This window comes from Halichoerus grypus, chromosome 9, assembly GCF_964656455.1.
Source record: "Halichoerus grypus chromosome 9, mHalGry1.hap1.1, whole genome shotgun sequence".
Taxonomy (NCBI): Eukaryota; Metazoa; Chordata; class Mammalia; order Carnivora; family Phocidae; genus Halichoerus; species Halichoerus grypus.
Window position 1 is genome coordinate 140,650,140 of NC_135720.1, and position 16,643 is coordinate 140,666,782.

At 42.7% G+C, this 16,643-nt stretch overlaps 1 protein-coding gene and 1 long non-coding RNA gene across 2 annotated transcripts in view; one reads left to right on the plus strand and one right to left on the minus strand.

Annotated features, from left to right (window-relative positions):
• Positions 1-1,729: 1,729 nt before the first annotated feature.
• On the minus strand, positions 1,730-3,069 carry LOC118548346 (uncharacterized). Its single transcript, XR_013440983.1, has 2 exons — positions 3,015-3,069; positions 1,730-2,339 (listed from the first exon to the last, which is right to left on the minus strand). It is a non-coding gene; the product is annotated as an uncharacterized LOC118548346 (long non-coding RNA).
• A 6,619-nt stretch (positions 3,070-9,688) lies between these two features.
• Positions 9,689-16,643, plus strand: part of MRS2 (magnesium transporter MRS2) — a 33,502-nt gene continuing 26,547 nt past the window's right edge. Inside the window, exons 1-4 of the mRNA XM_036112186.2 lie at positions 9,689-9,984; positions 11,840-11,913; positions 14,466-14,502; positions 15,701-15,813. Coding sequence (XP_035968079.1) covers positions 9,813-9,984; positions 11,840-11,913; positions 14,466-14,502; positions 15,701-15,813 — 396 coding nt within the window. The 5' untranslated portion in view covers positions 9,689-9,812. The remainder of the gene's footprint in view (positions 9,985-11,839; positions 11,914-14,465; positions 14,503-15,700; positions 15,814-16,643) is intronic.

Consider the following 16,643-nt stretch of genomic DNA (forward strand, 5'->3'; position numbering starts at 1 on the left):
CCATCTTTAAATCTCTGAAATCAGGGTGTGCCTGATTTTCAAGGAAGTCTTCCACTGCCCTTGACCAAGTGGTGTATCGTGTGAGCAAGGAGGAGGGACCTGGCCAAACTGCTCACGTTGCCACCACTTAAGCTCAGCTATGTGCGTGCCTAGTGCCTCACGTAATGAGCTTTATTGACTTTTTAAATGAATTTTTTAAGATTACACCATGATTTAGCATTGAAGCAAAAAAGTTTTAGGAATGTCTTCATCAGCATTGTGCTTACATTTTCCCACTTATGTACAAGAATTTTACACAACAAAACCTAGGTCTAAATAAAATCTGAAAAACAGCTTATAGGTTTTTAAAAACCTATAAGAAAGAGGGGCGCCTGGGTGGCTCAGTTGGTTAAGCATCTGCCTCCGGTTCAGGTCATGATCCCGGGGTCCTGGGATCCAGCCCCCTGTGGGGCTCCCTGGTTATCAAGCCCCCTGCTGGGCTCCCAACTCAGCGGGAACCCTCTGCCCCTCTCCCTCCCTCTGCCCTCCCCCTGCCCCCACAGGTGCTCTTTCTCTCTCTCAAAAAAAAAAAAAAAACCTATAAGAAAGTATTATGTCATCATTTATTTGAAATCCTTTTCTTTGTTAGGGTTACATTAAACAATGGGGCATCTTGTAATCCCAGATATCTTGCTTGGAAGGAGTGTCATTCCAGTCCATGGGCGTCAGTCCTACGGACTTACATGTGCAGCTGAAAGCCCCCCCCTGCCCCCCCCCGGCTCTTCCCTTCCCTCTGTCCCTGCGGCTGCCATCATTTCTCCACCCCTAAAATCAGAGAGTCCCCAGGAAAGCGGGAAGCAAAGCCAGCAGCTGCTTCCTCAGGATCCTGCCATCATCAGCCAACTGGGATTATAAGACATTATGGAAATCAGGAGTTCAATCAGGAAGAATTTACCTTTAGAATCATGACCCAGCCCACCAAAGTTTCACTGACTGTCGCAGAAAAGAATAAGAGACACATTCCCAATAAGAAAGGTGGGAGGAAAAGTGGCATCTAACCAACAACCCATCGGCTAAATTTGGAACCCACTCCCTGCACTTTCTCGAAAGCTTAAATGATGCCCTCCTGGATTATAATTTGGATCATAAGAGACTTTTCCTTAGGGGCGCCTGGGTGGCTCAGATGGTTAAGTGTCTGCCTTCGGCTCAGGTCATGATCCCAGGATCCTGGGATCGAGTCCCGCATCGGGCTCCCTGCTCAGTGGGGAGCCTGCTTCTCCCTCTGCCTCTCTCTCTCTCTCTCTTACAAATAAATAAATAAAATCTTAAAAAAAAGAGAGAGACTTTTCCTTAGGCATTTAGGGCTACATTAGAAATGTATGGATGCATCTCTCAGTTTTAAAACTTCCCTTCCTACGTCTGGTAAACTGTGGAAGGCCTAGAACATTTCCAACCCTCCCTGAAAAGTGAAATTCCATTCTTCTCACGTTATCCTAGATGATTCATAGCCGAATATGGTTTGCCATCATGCTGGGAAAGGGGATAGAAGAAGAGTGGCAAATCCTATGATAAGCTGGGCTTTTAGAAGACTAGAATGGTAATATTTAATAATAGAACACACGTCAGACATGTCATTACTCTATTTAATTCTGTCTCTCCCAATCTGAAATACTTGAAAGTAATTTTTCATCAGATTTGCTGTATCGTGTTCTTGGCTGTTATCTGGAGCCAATTCAAGCATATTACAGTATGACGGGCATGTACGTTTATTTTTTAAAGCATAGAAGTGTAACACTTACGAGGCCCACTATCTTCACAAGCCAAAACGTAAACGTTTGACAGAAGCTAACTCTTTATAAAAAGAGAAAAAAAGAAACAAAAACCCTGGCTCAGATTTAACACCTTGTCAATACACGTGCGGATCGTGCATAAAGGTGGAGGCTGCTTCAGTTACTCGAGGTCTGCACAAAACCACGTGCTCTCTTCAAAGTCGAAGATGTTAGTTCTAACGCTTTTATTCTGAGAAATTCTTTAAAACAGCTGGGTGGTGCATCAATCTTTCGTGTACAATGCTACCTTGCCATACTGATTTTGAAAATTATAACTGAAAAAGATAAATGCAATGGCAGGTGGGCATGACCTTCGATTTAGAAGACTGGAGATGGAGTTAGTGTCCTGAGGTATAATCCAGTTGTGATGGTTAATTTCATGTGCCGACTTGATGGAGACAGAGCGCCCAGATGGAACAGTATTTCTGGGTGTCTGTGAGGGTGTTTCCAGATGAAATTAGCATTCGAATCAATACACTCAGTAAACTGTTGTCCCCAGCAGGGGTGGGCATCATTTCATCTGCTGGGGGCCTGATTAGAAAAAAAAAAAGAAAGAAAAGCAGAGGAATTCACCACTTAGTTCTTTCTGCATCACTGCTTGACCTGGGATGTCAGCTCTCATTTTCTCCTGTTTTCAGACTGGCACTTAAAGCATGGGTTCCCCTGGTTCTCAGGCCTCAGACTCAAGACTGAATCACATCACGGGCTTTCCTGAGTCTGCAGTTTGCAGAGGGCAGATGGGCAGATTATGGGACTTCTCAGCCATTATCACTGGGTGGGCCAATTCCTCCTAATAAATCTCCTTTTCTCCTATTGGTTCTGTTTCTCTGGAAAATCCTGACTAATATACTAACTGTGCTTCTGATTCTTAGGTTAGGAATTCCCTGCATCACTTCACTCTGAAAGCACTTATTAAAATAGTCAATAAATAAGGGCGCCTGGGTGGTTCATTGGTTAAGCATCTGCCTTAGGTCATGATCCCAGGGCTCCCTGCTCAGGGGGAAGCCCCCTTCTCCCTCTCCCACTCCCCCTGCTTGTGTTCCCTCTCTCGCTGTCTCTCTCTCTGTGTCAAATAAATAAAAATAAAATCTTTAAAAATAAATAAATAAAATAAAATAGTCTATAAATAATTAAGCAAGCATAGGAATAGTGCTCCCTCCTGTGGCCAAAGTCCCAGAAAGTTTTCAAACGTGGGAAAGCTCTCACCTGCAAACCCCAGGTGGATCACAACAGAGCCAGACCCCAGAGAAGCCAACAGGTGCTGTATGTAAAGAGGATCATGACTTTAAAGGCTGGGCTTGTGGTTTTGGGTCATGGACACAAGGAAACCAGGACACGTGTGTAAGTCATAAAACAAAAATAAAATTTAACTCAGTGCTGGAGTCTGGTAACATTAGATTTGGACATCTTAATGTCTACTATGTGTGAAGAAAATGTCTATCAACATTTAAAGGGATAGATCTTCTAAAAGGAAAAAATGTTCTTGAGGTTTGTGGATTCTTCTCCTTATTATAAAATACAGTGGTTCTCAGTCAGAAGTGATTTTGTTCCCCAGGAAAGAGTGGCAATGTCTGGAGATCTGTTTGGTTGTCACAACTCAGGGAAGGGGTGCCGCTGGGACCTAATGGGTAGAGGTCAGGGATGCTGCTAAACATTCCACGATGCACAGGACAGCCCTTCTCCCTAACAACAAATTATCTGGTCCAAAAATGTCAATAGAGCTGGGGTTGAAAAACTCTAATATTAGAATATTCTCTAATCCTTTTAATTCATATGTATATAAACCTTCAGCTTGTACAAAGAATTTATTCAGTGCAAAACCAAATACATTTTGCCAAATTTCCAGCAATAAAGTCAGAAACTCAGAAAGGATGCTTCTTACGAACTTAGTCCCATGTCTGACTACATTCTTTTGGATTATATATTGTCTTATAACTTGATATGCTTACAATATCTAGCCATTCTTTTCCAAAACAGAAAACGTATTTGATGTTTTGGTTGACATCCTCCATGAGATATAAATTTAGATATTCTTGTCCCTTGGAGAAATACTAGAAGGGTGAAGTTGTTTAAATTGACTCCAGGTGGGTCTGAAATGTTTTCATTAGAAAAACATGCCTGCTAGCAACAGGTGCATTGCGAGCAGGAGAGAGGAGAGAGAAAAATCTACTGCAACATAGTCACCCCCTCTGGCAACCAAGGAAAAGCAAGTCTTCTAGGACCAGAATCCCCAGCCTGGGATGCCTGAGGCTCTAGGACAATAAGGAGAGTCTGAAAACTATCTTCAACATCTTAGAAATGATCTAATAATAATTGACCATTTATGTATGAGAAGCTGTATTAGACTCTCTAAAATGAAAAACTCCCACATGCAGACATTTACTATATACAAGTTCATTTCACCTGATGTAATATTGTAGGAATTTCTAGATCTCTTGTGGGGGGGATCCTTTGTGGTTAAATGAAAAGTTGCAAACCACTGGCTCAGGAAACCTAACAGTCAGATGAGTGAATATGGGTAAACCCATAATACAATGTTGCACCGATCTTTTCCTCCAGCTTAGTACTTGCAGTGCTAAGTACATACTTGGTATATAACAGTAAATGTAGTAAATATTCTGGCTGAAGCCAGAACTTTAAAAAGGAGTAAAACCTCCTCAGCTTCAGGGTGTCTGGGTAGCTCAGTCAGGTAAGCATCTGCCTTCAGCTCAGGTCATGATCCCAGGGTCCTGGGATCAAGCCCCATATCGGGCTCCCCGCTCAGCGGGAAGTTTGCTTCTCCCTCTATCCCTACGCCCACTCATGTCTCTCACTCTCTCTAATAAATAAATACAATCTTAAAAAAACAAAACAAAACACTTCCTTAGCTTCAGAATGATAGTGACAGCAGTAAGAAAGCCCCAGGGGGAACAGTGGAAGGACAGTGGACCAGACTTCTAAACTCATTTCAGAGAACCCTTCTCCCACACCACCCCTGAGGATCTGCCTTTGTTTTTTCTAAGGAGGCTTGAGGGTTGTTTTCTTATGGAACTTAACGAAAACTCAAGCTCTGGTAACTTCTAGTCCCCTTACCTTCACTACCCTCCCCACCAGAGTCAAAAGCAGTATGCTCTGAGGGTGACGCCATTATTTTATTTGGGGTTCCTACCACTTGGGCTAGTACATGCTGGAACAGACCAAGGGCCCACCCCCTCAGTCTCTTGGCGAGCTCCTCCTCCATCCTCCGGTGCTGATTGGTGTCCCCTGGATACAGTGATCTGGACCCTCCTCCCCCTCTCATACCCTCCCCAGGCAACCTCCTGCACACTCACAGCCCCACTTATGATCTACATGCCCAAACTCCCACAGTTACCTGTCTAGCCTAGACTCCCTTCCCCGCTGCAGAGCAATGCATCTGGAGATGTACTCAAACTCAAATTCAACAGGTCCCAGGTCGAAAATAGAATTCCCAATCTTTCCTCTAAACTCTTCTTCCTCCAGCTTTCCCTGACTCAGTACGTAGCACCATCATTCACCATCTTGCTTCTCCCAGAATCATGGTTTCATCTTTACTTTCTGTTATTGAATGACTTGTGTCCCCAAAGTTGTATTTTGAAGCCCTGACCCCCAGTACCTCAGAATGTAACTATATTTGGAGACAGGCCCTTTAAGGAGGTAATTAAATAAAAATGAGGTCAGGAGGGTGGGTCCTGATGCAATCAAACAGGTATCCTTACAAGAAGAGGAGATGAGGACGCACAGAGAAAGACCAGGGATGAGCACGTACAGAAAATGTCCATGCGGGGGCACAGGGGGAAGGTCATTTTCTGCAAGCCCAGGACAGAGGTCTCAGGAGAAACCAAACTTGCCAGCACCTTGATCCTGGGCTTCTAGACTCCAGCACTGTCAGAAAACAAATGTCTGTGGTTTAAGCCACCCAGTCTGTGAAATTTTGTTACGGCGGCCCTCGCAGACTAGTGTGCTTCTCCTTCTTACCCACCACCAAGTCCTACCACCCTACTGCCATCTATCTCTCCAGTCTTCCCTCTCCATAACCTCTGTCCCTGCCCTCACCCAGCAGCCCATCAAGTCTTGTAAAGATGCCTGCAGAAGCCTCCCAGTGGTCTTCCTGCTTCCACTGTTCCCCAAAGACAGTCCAGGGTGGTCATTTAAAAATGAAAGTGGAGGGGAGCCTGGGTGGCTCAGTTGGTTAAGCATCTGACTCTTGATTTTGGCTCAGGTCATGATCTCAGGGTCATGGATCAAGCCCCACATCAGGCTCCAAGCTAGGCATGGAGCCTACTAAATCCATCCATCCATCCATCCATCCATCCATCCATCCATCTATCCATTCATCCATCCATCCATCCATATGAAAATGGAATCCTTCCCCTTGTTTAAAACCGTTTGATAGTTTCCCCATTTCTCAAAGAATGAAATCAAAACTCTTTAACTTGTCTAAAGCCCAGTTCTCGCCTGCCACTCTGGCCTCCCCTAGACCCACTCGAACACCATGTTCCAGACAAGGCCATCTCTGGCAGTTCTTCCAATGGCCAAATAACACTGGTCTTCCCACCCATTTTTTTACCTCGTTGGGCATTTTTCTTAGTCCCTCACTGGCATGTTGCTAATGCTTATGCATCCCAGTCTCAACTGAAGTGTCATTTCCTGGGAAAGGCTGTCCCTGACCTCCCTGTATGGAAGATTTAAAAAAGCTTCCAGAAAGAGGGTAAGTGGAGTGCTTGCCACTCACCTCAAGTCTAGTGAGAGGAACTTTTTAAGATCCCTCCAAGGGCTTAAAAAGGCCCCAGGCTTATACCTAAGCAGGGGATAGATAAGCAACTCTATGCCAGGGAAGTAACTGTGTTCCCTCTAATGGGGCAGACGTGACAGTGGGAAAAATCAGTCTGGGTTGTTTTTTAAAGGATCCTGCCCAAAAGAGCAGCATGTGGGGAAGTAAGAAACCTGGTCATTTGAGGCAAGAGGCAGAATCTGTAAATGATCAGGAGGGTCACTGTTCATATCAAAAAAATGGCAACCAGATAGGCCTGGGGGGAGGGGTAGGTCTTCCAGAGAACCCTGGACCAGCCCACAAAGAGGTCAGCTTTAAAACCTGCCCTGCCTATAGAGAACACGATGCCATCTTTTGGTGAAAATATTCCATTCATTCTTACTTGGCTTCACTGCCCCCAGCAAAGTCGGAAATGGCAGCCACAGAGTAAGAAATGGAGTGGGAAGGGATTGGGGGAGTTGTCTGGGATCCTTATCCACACCAAAAATTCTTCTTTGCCTCCAAGCTCAACAAGAAGAGAGGAATCAAGTCTTTTCTTTGAATTAGTATTGCAGCGGTGATTAGTATACAGGGTCTGACACTGCAAATTATTGAATTGAAAATAGTGTATGGAGTGGACATTTTCAGTTACTGAATTGATGCCGGAGCTAACATAGGACTGAGAGACCAGGAAAGTCATGGAACCTACCCAAGTTTTTTAAGAGGCCAGAGAAGGACTAGCCCCACTCAGCAGGTTTGGAGGAACAAAAATAAAGTGGCTTCTATGATTACACCCCATGAATGCCATGTGTTCCGAGTACTAGTCATAGTGGTTTCAGATCGTAAGTTACGTAATCTGGGCTAGGTAGAGAAGGGAGAAAAGTTGGCAAGGGTCTGATGGGAGAATATAATTGTTGTGGGTATAAAGCCTCCAGGAGGTTAGGGTCAGAGAGTGTATTATTGGTATAAGATTTCAGACACGAAATAGTTCTGGGTGAGAACACAGTCCAGTGTGTGAGGCTGGGTCAAGGTAACTGTCATGCTTTGGAGCTCCAGAGCTAAGGAAAGAGATTAAAGAACCTGAAGGCTAAATTGTTATACAGGTGGAGAAATCTTCTGGGATCCTGTCATGGCTTGGGCCATGGAAGATGACAATCAGATCCCATTCCCTACCACTCTAAGGAAATTGCTCCTATTATGTTCACCAGGAAACTCCAAAGTGTCACTTCCAACATAGGCAATTCTCATTTCTCATCTTACGTGTCAGTAGCGTTTGACATGATTGAGCACTTCCTCATTCCTGAAATACTTTCTTCACTTCGCTTCAAGGATTCCACCCTCTGATTTTATTCCTCCTTCCTGGCCACCCCTTTTCATATTCTTCCGTTGGATCCATCTCTTGTCCTTAACCATTAAATGCTAGAGGATCTAGAGTTCAATCATAAGAACTTTTCTCTTTGCTGTCTCACTTCCTAAGAGATCTTACCCTGCCCTATGGCTTTAAATACCTCTCTATAGCCCCCAATATATATGTCTTGCACCAATGTCTCCCCCAAACTTGACTGCTTACTTGATATCCCTGCTTAGATATCTATTTAATAGAGCTTTCAAATTCAGCATGTCCAGAAACAAATGCCATCCCATAACATGATCTCCAACTAAACTTCTTCCATTCTAAAATTCCCTCTCAGTAGATGGCACCATGATTGCCCAGTTATTTAGGCAAAATATTTTGGAGTCAACTTCTATGCCTCTTTACATACATCACTCTTGCAAATCTTGTCAACTCAGTCTTCAATATATAGCAGCAAGCTCACCCTGTCTCCCCTTCTCCATCACCTACCTTGGCACACACCATCATCACTATCTCTCTGTCTCTACACTTATCTCTCTGTAATCTCTTCCCCACGCAGCCAGAATGACCCATTTAAACATACATCAGATCATTACCTCTCTGTTCATTGAAGTCCCCCCATGGCTCCTACCCTTCCCAGATTAAATTCCAAATCCTTGACATGAATTGCAAGGTGATGTGTCTGGCCACGTCCCAGAGCTTTTCTAAGACTTTGCAAGGATATGTTAAACAGAGCTGTCTCATTGAGCTGGGGTCAATTTTTTTAAAAAGAATTATCATGCTGTCTCAAAGAAAGGTCTCTGAAGGCATGTTTTTGGAAGCTTCAACACTGAAGCTGTTAATAAAATGAAAAATCTACCAGGTACGTTCTTTCCAGATTTTAATGCTTGATGTTTTCCTTTGCCCTCAATGCTAAAGTTAAATATCCTCTCTTCTGTGCTGGCTTCCTAATTCAGCTTCATTCTCAATACCCTACAGAAAAAAAAAAAAAGAAAGAAAGAAAAGAAAAGAAAGCTCTCTGTTGTGTTTCCTTAGCTGTGTTTATACACAGTGACTGAATGGCAATCTGTGAAACTCATGTCTGTCTTCTATTACTACTGTAGAAGGGACAAGTCTATTAACTCTCTTAAAGATATGCATCTATACTGTATTTAATCACTTCTAAAACCCACCCTTTTTCGTATTTTAAAGACTGAAATTGGGATAAGTCTTGAAATGATATAATTAGAAAGCATAATTTTTTTTCTTGGTGGTACATAAAGTAATGATTCCTTGAAATTGACACTATCTTACAGTTGATTAAATACAGGGTGTAAATCTTGTGGGTTTACGTTCCTCAATCTTCACACGCAGTAGTACATCATTCCATAGGACAGTTAATTATTTCTGCTACAATAAATTTAAATATAAATTGAGTTACGAATGGGCATAACTTCCTCACTTCCAAATATACGCATTTTATCCTATGTATGAAAGTGCTCCAGAAACTGCAAAGCATTATACACAAGCCGGGTATATCTTCACACGCCTAGTTACCTAGAACAATAACCCTTTACGCTCCGGGCTAACCTCTCCAAGGGCGCAAGGATTTGGGTTCGACAGCTCGCGCCGCGCAGGTAAACGCGCCCCGCCCACCGGCCCAACCCGCCCCCCGCACTTTCCAGGTACGAGACGCGACCTCCCATTGGCAACCGGACGCAAGGAGCGCGCCCCAAAGGCATCTTCCGAGCATGCGCGGGAGAGGAGACGCAGGCGCGGCACGCCCCGCGCATGCTCAGTACGGAGCGGTCTCACCTCAAGCACCCGCGCGGGGTCGCGTCGCTGTCGCCGCCGCCGGGCCAGCCACCGCGCGGCATGAAGGGCTGGGGTGTTGCTGCCCCCTCCCGCTCGCTGCAACGCCATGGAATGCCTGCGGAGCCTGAGCCGGCTCCTGCCCCGGCGCACGCTGTGTACTCTGGCCCAGGGCCTGACCCCCGGGGCGCGCCCCGTTGCCGCCTGCCGCCGCGCGGCCCAACTCCTCGGGCAGAGCCGGGCCGCGCCGCTGTGCGAGCCCCGCCGGCCCCGCGTGGCAGGTACTGCGCTCGCCGCCCCGCAGCCCAGGACGCCGGTCTGGGGTGTCCCCAGGGCCCAGACCCGGCCGCCCGACCCGACCCGGCGTGGCCGTACCTGCCCCGCGCTCCGCGCAAGCCTCGGCGCCGGATCCGCCCTTGGGGCGCGCGTCCGGGAGTCCCGGCGGCCCCCAGTGCGGACCAGCCTGTGCGCCGTGACGCTCTGGGGTCCCCACGCCCCTCGCTGCGGGTCTCCCCGCTGGAGCGCCCTGCTGGGAAGGGTTTTTTGGGTGGTTTTTTAGTGAGAGTGTCGCCCTTATCTAAGTATTTCTCTTCCCAGCCTTCTTCCCTTTGGACATTGATAACATTTTTCCGGGTGTTCAAGTAAGGAATGGGGACGCACCTGTAGATGAGGCTGAAAACTTCGGGATTTCATAGTAAGAGCGGCTCCTGAGAAAGATCTGTTCTTCAAGCAGGTGTAACAAGCCGCAGGGTCGGTAGTGGGGAGGAGGAGGAATCGGAGTTACTTATTTTTTCACCAAATGATAAAGCAAATGTTAACATTTTCACAAATGTGAGAATGTAGGTGCTAATATTGCTCAGAAACAAGCGACAGGAAATGTGTGGCTCTCAAAAGGATCGCGCTGTTCTCACGTTTTCCCAGTTCTGTACTCAGAATCCTTCTGCGGTAACTCTCCACCCCCACCCTCACACTCACCAGAGTCTGAATTGGGCTGCACCCCGTATTCCCTCCTTTAATAATGCTTGGGAACCCAGTTTCAGCCCATCTGCTGTTTTAGGACAAAACACTGAGATTCAGAATCTCAGTGGAAACGTTTTATCTAACTTGTGGCTGGTTAGCAAAATGCTGATTTATAGCTCTTTTACCTTTATTCCTCTGACCCTTCTGTAAAAGGGAAACAGCAAACCTCAGATGCTAACAAATTACATGAGACGCTATATGTAATGGGAAGGAGTAAGATCAGAAATGAGAATATTTCTGCATGTTCTGTGGAGTCAACATGATTACTTTGGAAGCAGAAAATAATTGGTAATATCTTTACACTTTCTGCCCATTCCTTTTATGTCTAGTATTTTGAATGGTGTCCTTTGTCAGTCATTAAATTTACGTGGTTACACTTCAGAACTCATTTCGACTCAATCTAATCACGTTTTAAATAGACTTATTTTCAAATAAATATTTTTCTCCATTCCAGTTCACTGGGGCCTGCGTTCCAGTTCAAGGGCTTATTTCATAAGTATTCACTAGTAAAGTATGTGGAAAAGTTAATATGGAAGTAAAATCTAGGTTTCATAATTTATACATCAAATAATCCTGATATTGGAATGCTGAAACTGGTGGTATTGAGGATCTATGTTTTCTGAAATATATTTACCAGTATAATTTTCATGAAGAGCCTTTTTAAATTATGCAAAAAAAGGTGAACATTTTAATCTCAGAACACTGTTACATATTTGTTCATTTGACTTTGAGGTACCAGTAATAATTAGAATAAAGGCAGTTGCAATCCATAAATTATTCTAGTACCTCACCTGAAATTGGGATAAGTCTTGAAATGATATAATTAGAAAGCATAATTTTTCTTCTTTCTTGGTCGTACATAAAGCAATGATTCCTTGAAATAAGGATAAGTCTTAAAGAACGCGTTACTTTTAAAAAACATTCCCTGCCAAATCTAACATAATCCCCTACAGATGTTAACATTAGCAAGTAAGAGTGTTTCTTCTTTTTCTTCCAGGAAAAAGTTTCCAAAAAATAGTAAAATAGTCAGAAGACCACATAATATGAGAGTTATCTTGTAGCCGTATGTTAATACCTATTGTATGATCACAGAGAATTCTCTGATTTATTCTTCAGGTGAAATGCGCCGGTTCCGAACTTCTGATGCCTCTCAAGCTACTTTAGCCAGTGTAGCGCCAGTGTTTACTGTGGTGAGTATGGACGTTTGATAACTTACACAGAGTACTTCCCATACTTACTAAGTTAACTGAGCTAGACTGGTCGGCCAAGGTAATAACTTATTTTTTGTTTTATAGTGAATCATTATACTTCTAAGTCCTCTTGTCTTTGTGTTTTTTAGCTAGTGACCTGAGTGCCAGCTAGATTTACTTAACAGCACCCTTGGAACTTTGCTATTGACTGTGGAAGTCTTCTTTTAATCCTAGAACTGGTTGTTCGAATCACAGTTCAGCACTTCCTACTCAAGATTTCCCTGTGAATCCATGTGGAAGTCCTTGAAGGCTGTTAGCTGTAGGTGCTTGATCCTGTGCTATGCAACGTGATATATGCAGAAGCATTTTGAAGGCAGCGAAGTGTAATATTTAAGAGTGCATGCTTTGAAGGTTCATGATCTCTGCAACTTTCTCTGAAAAGATTCAGGAGAAAATGAAATAATAAATAATGTGTATCCCACCCACATATCTCGAAAGAGAAAAATTAGGTCCTCGGGGCAAAATGTTAGCAAAAGATGACTAGGTGAAAGTCACATGGGAATTGGTTGTAAGATATTCTTGCAATTTTTTTGTAGAGCTTTAATTTTTTTTTTAGAAAAAGTTGAATTAAAAAAAGTAATGTGGTTGTTCTGAACTAGCATTCCTAAATTCAGATCTCAGCTCTGCCTCTTAGTATTAACTTGGTGGACTCTGACAGGATATGATAACATCTTTATGCCTTTGTTTTCTCATCTATAAACTGGGGATTATAGTACCTACCTTATAGAACTGTTGTGAGGTTTGAATTACGACTGTATATAAAACCCTCACACATGTAAGCATTCAATATATATTAGCCATTATCATCATCATTATTTAGGCTTATTAACATAACTTTTCTTTATAAACTATGCAAACAAAATAACCCCCAGAATTACGTATGAAAGTTAATACTGTTATTCAATGTTCTAGAACATTTGGCCAGTTTGGTTAAGAATAAATTCAGATACTAAATATTGAAAGAAGGTTCTTTGCAGGTGAAATCATTGTGTCCCAAGAACACTTAAGAAAATTAGTTGATACTATTTGAAATGAGAGCTTGCTAATCAGCTCACTCTAGATGATGTTACTTTACAAGATAAACATTTAAAAAAATCAGTTTGTATGATTTTTATCAGAAAATATCTCATTAAAGGAAAACGGTAAAGATAAATATTAAGATGCAAAAATACTCCTATATTAAGTTGAAAATGGAGGAGAGACTGCAGAAAAGTGTAACACAAATATATTGAGTAGGAAAAGTCTGGGAGAACATTCAATAAAGTATTAGCATGGCTTTCTCTAAAATTTGTCTTATTCCATGTGATTATTTTATTTTACTTTATTTTAAATTTTCTGTAGCAGATATATTATTTGTGAAATAAATTTGAAGAAAGCTAGTCTATATTACACAAAATAGTTTCTTTTGATGTAAATTTGCCCTTGAACACTGATGGCTTATGGTACTCATATTGCTCTTATCTTTGCTCGTGAAGAGCAAGCTAAAATATACACTGTGAGATTTTATTCTGTTGCTGTTAACAGAGCATGCATGCATTTCAGTGGTAAGAACCCAGCACTTGTACCTTCAGCTGGACCTTACAGTCTTTCTGAACATGCGTATTTAGTAGTAATTAGTACATTCCAGCACATATTCACACTTGACAAGTATTCAATACTTGTGGACAAGTATTTCAGAAAAATGTTTCCTCTGCTTTATAGGAAATAAGTATATTTTCTGCATCATGTCCTCTCTTCAAACTATCAGAAGAGGCCTTTTCTGTAAATCTTTGTTGATTCTACAACACTCACCAGAGAGACTCCATAGCCTCCAGTAGATACTTAGATTCGCAAGATAAGCCACATGTGGTCTCACTCAGTTCAGAAGGATAAAGGATAGGAAACACACAAGGGCAGCATCAGGTGTTTCCTCTTCCAGAGAAGTCCTTGCAGCCATCCAGCGGCTTCTCTGGACCCCGTGTGACAGCAGGTGCAAGGAGTTGATGTTCTTAAAGGTGGGTGCGAGTTCCATCTTAGCTTAGAAGCCCCATACCTTTTAGTGCTGGTATCTCTTGTAACCATCTCCAAAGCCTATGCAGCATTCCTGCAGGGAACACGGCCAGTTATAAGAGCCACGCCACTGAAGGAGAAGCAGGGGGATGGCTTCCCACCAGGTGTCCGTAATTCGTTCATAGTCTTCCTGGCCCTAAGCAATCTACCAGGCATTGAGCATTTTTACCATAAGCAATGTTGCTTAGTAACACAACTGATACTCTTATCAGATTTCCAGGGGAGCCAAGACAGAAAGTTAATCAAAGGTCACATTTGTCCTAGCAGAGGAGAAAGGGATTCTTTTAACCCTTAACTCAACTGAATTTAACCTAAAGAAGCAGTTACGGCTTATCTGTGCACTGCCGTATTTGGGAGCTATCATAATACCATATGGTATAATACTGTAAAGAGCTTAGTCGTTTGGGAGAAAATAATATTTTGTTTTTATTATCTCTCTTCAGACAAAATTTGACAAAGAGGGAAATGTTACTTCTTTTGGTGAGTATCTTTCATTTTCTTACAAATCACTTTTTAAATCAGTGTGAGTGAATCTGATGAAAATCAAGAAACTGCAGTGTTTCGAGTAGGATAGTCTTTGTGTGTATGGGTGTATTGAAAGAGATCTATCTTCAGCATTTGTCCATCAGTCCTGATTGGATCTGGCGACACCTGGATTGTGCCTGTTCTCCCAGAACTGGTTTCTGTTTCTTTGTCAGGAGCCGCTCTCTCTAACAATGTTAGAGGAGTTCTCTGAGAGCAGAGGCTGCTGTGCAGCTGGAGCACGTTTTGTCTCTTGAGTCTCCCTTTCCGTGCCCTGCTCCACATGCACATCTCCTGTTCCACATTTAAGGCAGACTTACGTAGTACTACCGACATCGCGGCGGCAGTGGGGGACGAGACAGGAGGGGCGGGGCACCAGACGGCGCTCTGCTGATGATCGCTCTTACGGACAGTTACTCTGTAAAAGGAAACTAAGCATCACTTCACTATCTGACCTCAGATGCAGGCTTCATTCAGATCTCCCATGTGCTTCCAGCCCCATGATCCTGTTCCTGCTCTTGCCGAGATCCTGGTGGGAAATTTGGGGTATTTTTTGGCCATTATCTCCTTCCAGTGAGTGTTCTAATTAGCGCTCTGTCACAGGTGTGATTGGACACCACAACTATAGATGCCACTTGAACCGTTTCTTGAGTTTCTTCATCCGTTATGCTTTCTCTTAAGTAATAAGGTTAGTTTTCAGTGGGAGAATCTAGTGAGAAAACTATTTTCTCATTTTGTATTAGTCCAAGAACCAAGAAAATTGAATTCTCTGTTCACAGATTTAAAATACTGAAGATAGACAACATCAGAAATGTAGTTCCGTATAATCTGTATTTAAAAATAAAAATCCGTTTCTAGAGCTTGGAATTGATACTGTCTTAATTGTGTGTGGCTGTGGATTTTTATACTGGTCCCAAGGGACATCCAAATACAAAGAAATTTTATGAAGTATGGGTAAGATGAAAAAAGAATTATTAGAGTTTGACCAAATTTAGCATATGTTTTTGAGGTAAAAATGGCTATTAAAAAGACTTATTTTGGCTTGTTTCTGGTAGTAGAAAATGATGTCGATGTTGGTGGAAAGGGTGCCCTGATACTAAAGGCTTCCATGGATTGGTTTGGCCCACTGTCTTTGTTAAAAATATTTCTTTTATAGAAAAGAAGAAAACTGACTTATATCAAGAATTAGGTCTTCAAGCCAGAGATTTGAGGTTTCAGCATGTGATGAGCATCACAACCAGAAACAATAGGATTATCATGAGAATGGAGGTAAAGGGTTTTATGTCATCTACATTTCTCACTGGAATCTTACAGAAGTTACTTCCTAGCTGTCTTGATCAATATCTAGGTTAAAAGCAATTTTGTAATGAAATGGGTGTGTGAAACATAGGATACTTTATAGTATAACGTGTCATTGTGAGTGGAACTCCTCTTTCATGGATGCTGTACATGAAAGGCATAACTCTGCTCTATTTTATGTAGGAAAAGTTATGACTGCAGTCTCTGTTCTCACTGCTTGAATTTGGTCTCTGGTTTCTGAAATGATAAGAAAAAGAATCTTGACTTATAATAGACATGTTCAGTTGTATACATTTACATGTCATTAGAGTATAACTTCAGCTACCAAGAATATATTCTGGTTCTCCAAATAGACCAGGAATATCCCCTGAAGTTTATAATTTTAACTTAAATTTTTATTTTAACCAAAAGCTTCCTAAAATAAATTGTATCTTCCCCTGCCTACTGAGAGTGCACTAAATATAATTTGCCTTGTGATTCAGAGTAAATCTGAACATACGTAATTTTGGTGAGCTGAAGTCTAGGGTTCAGAAATAGATGAGACATGGTTCTCGATGATATGGGCCCTGCAGTAGACATTAGACCTCCTTTCCTCCCTTTTTTTTTTAAGATTGAAGATTTTATTTATTTGAGAGAGACAGAGAGAGAGTGCAAGCAAGAGTGGGAGGAGAGACAGAGGGAGAAACAGACACCCTGCTCAGCGGAGAGCCTGACATGGGGCTTGGTCCCAGGACCCTGAGATCATGACCTGAGCCAAAGGCAGAGGCTTAACCAACTGAGCCACCCAGGTGCCCCTGAAG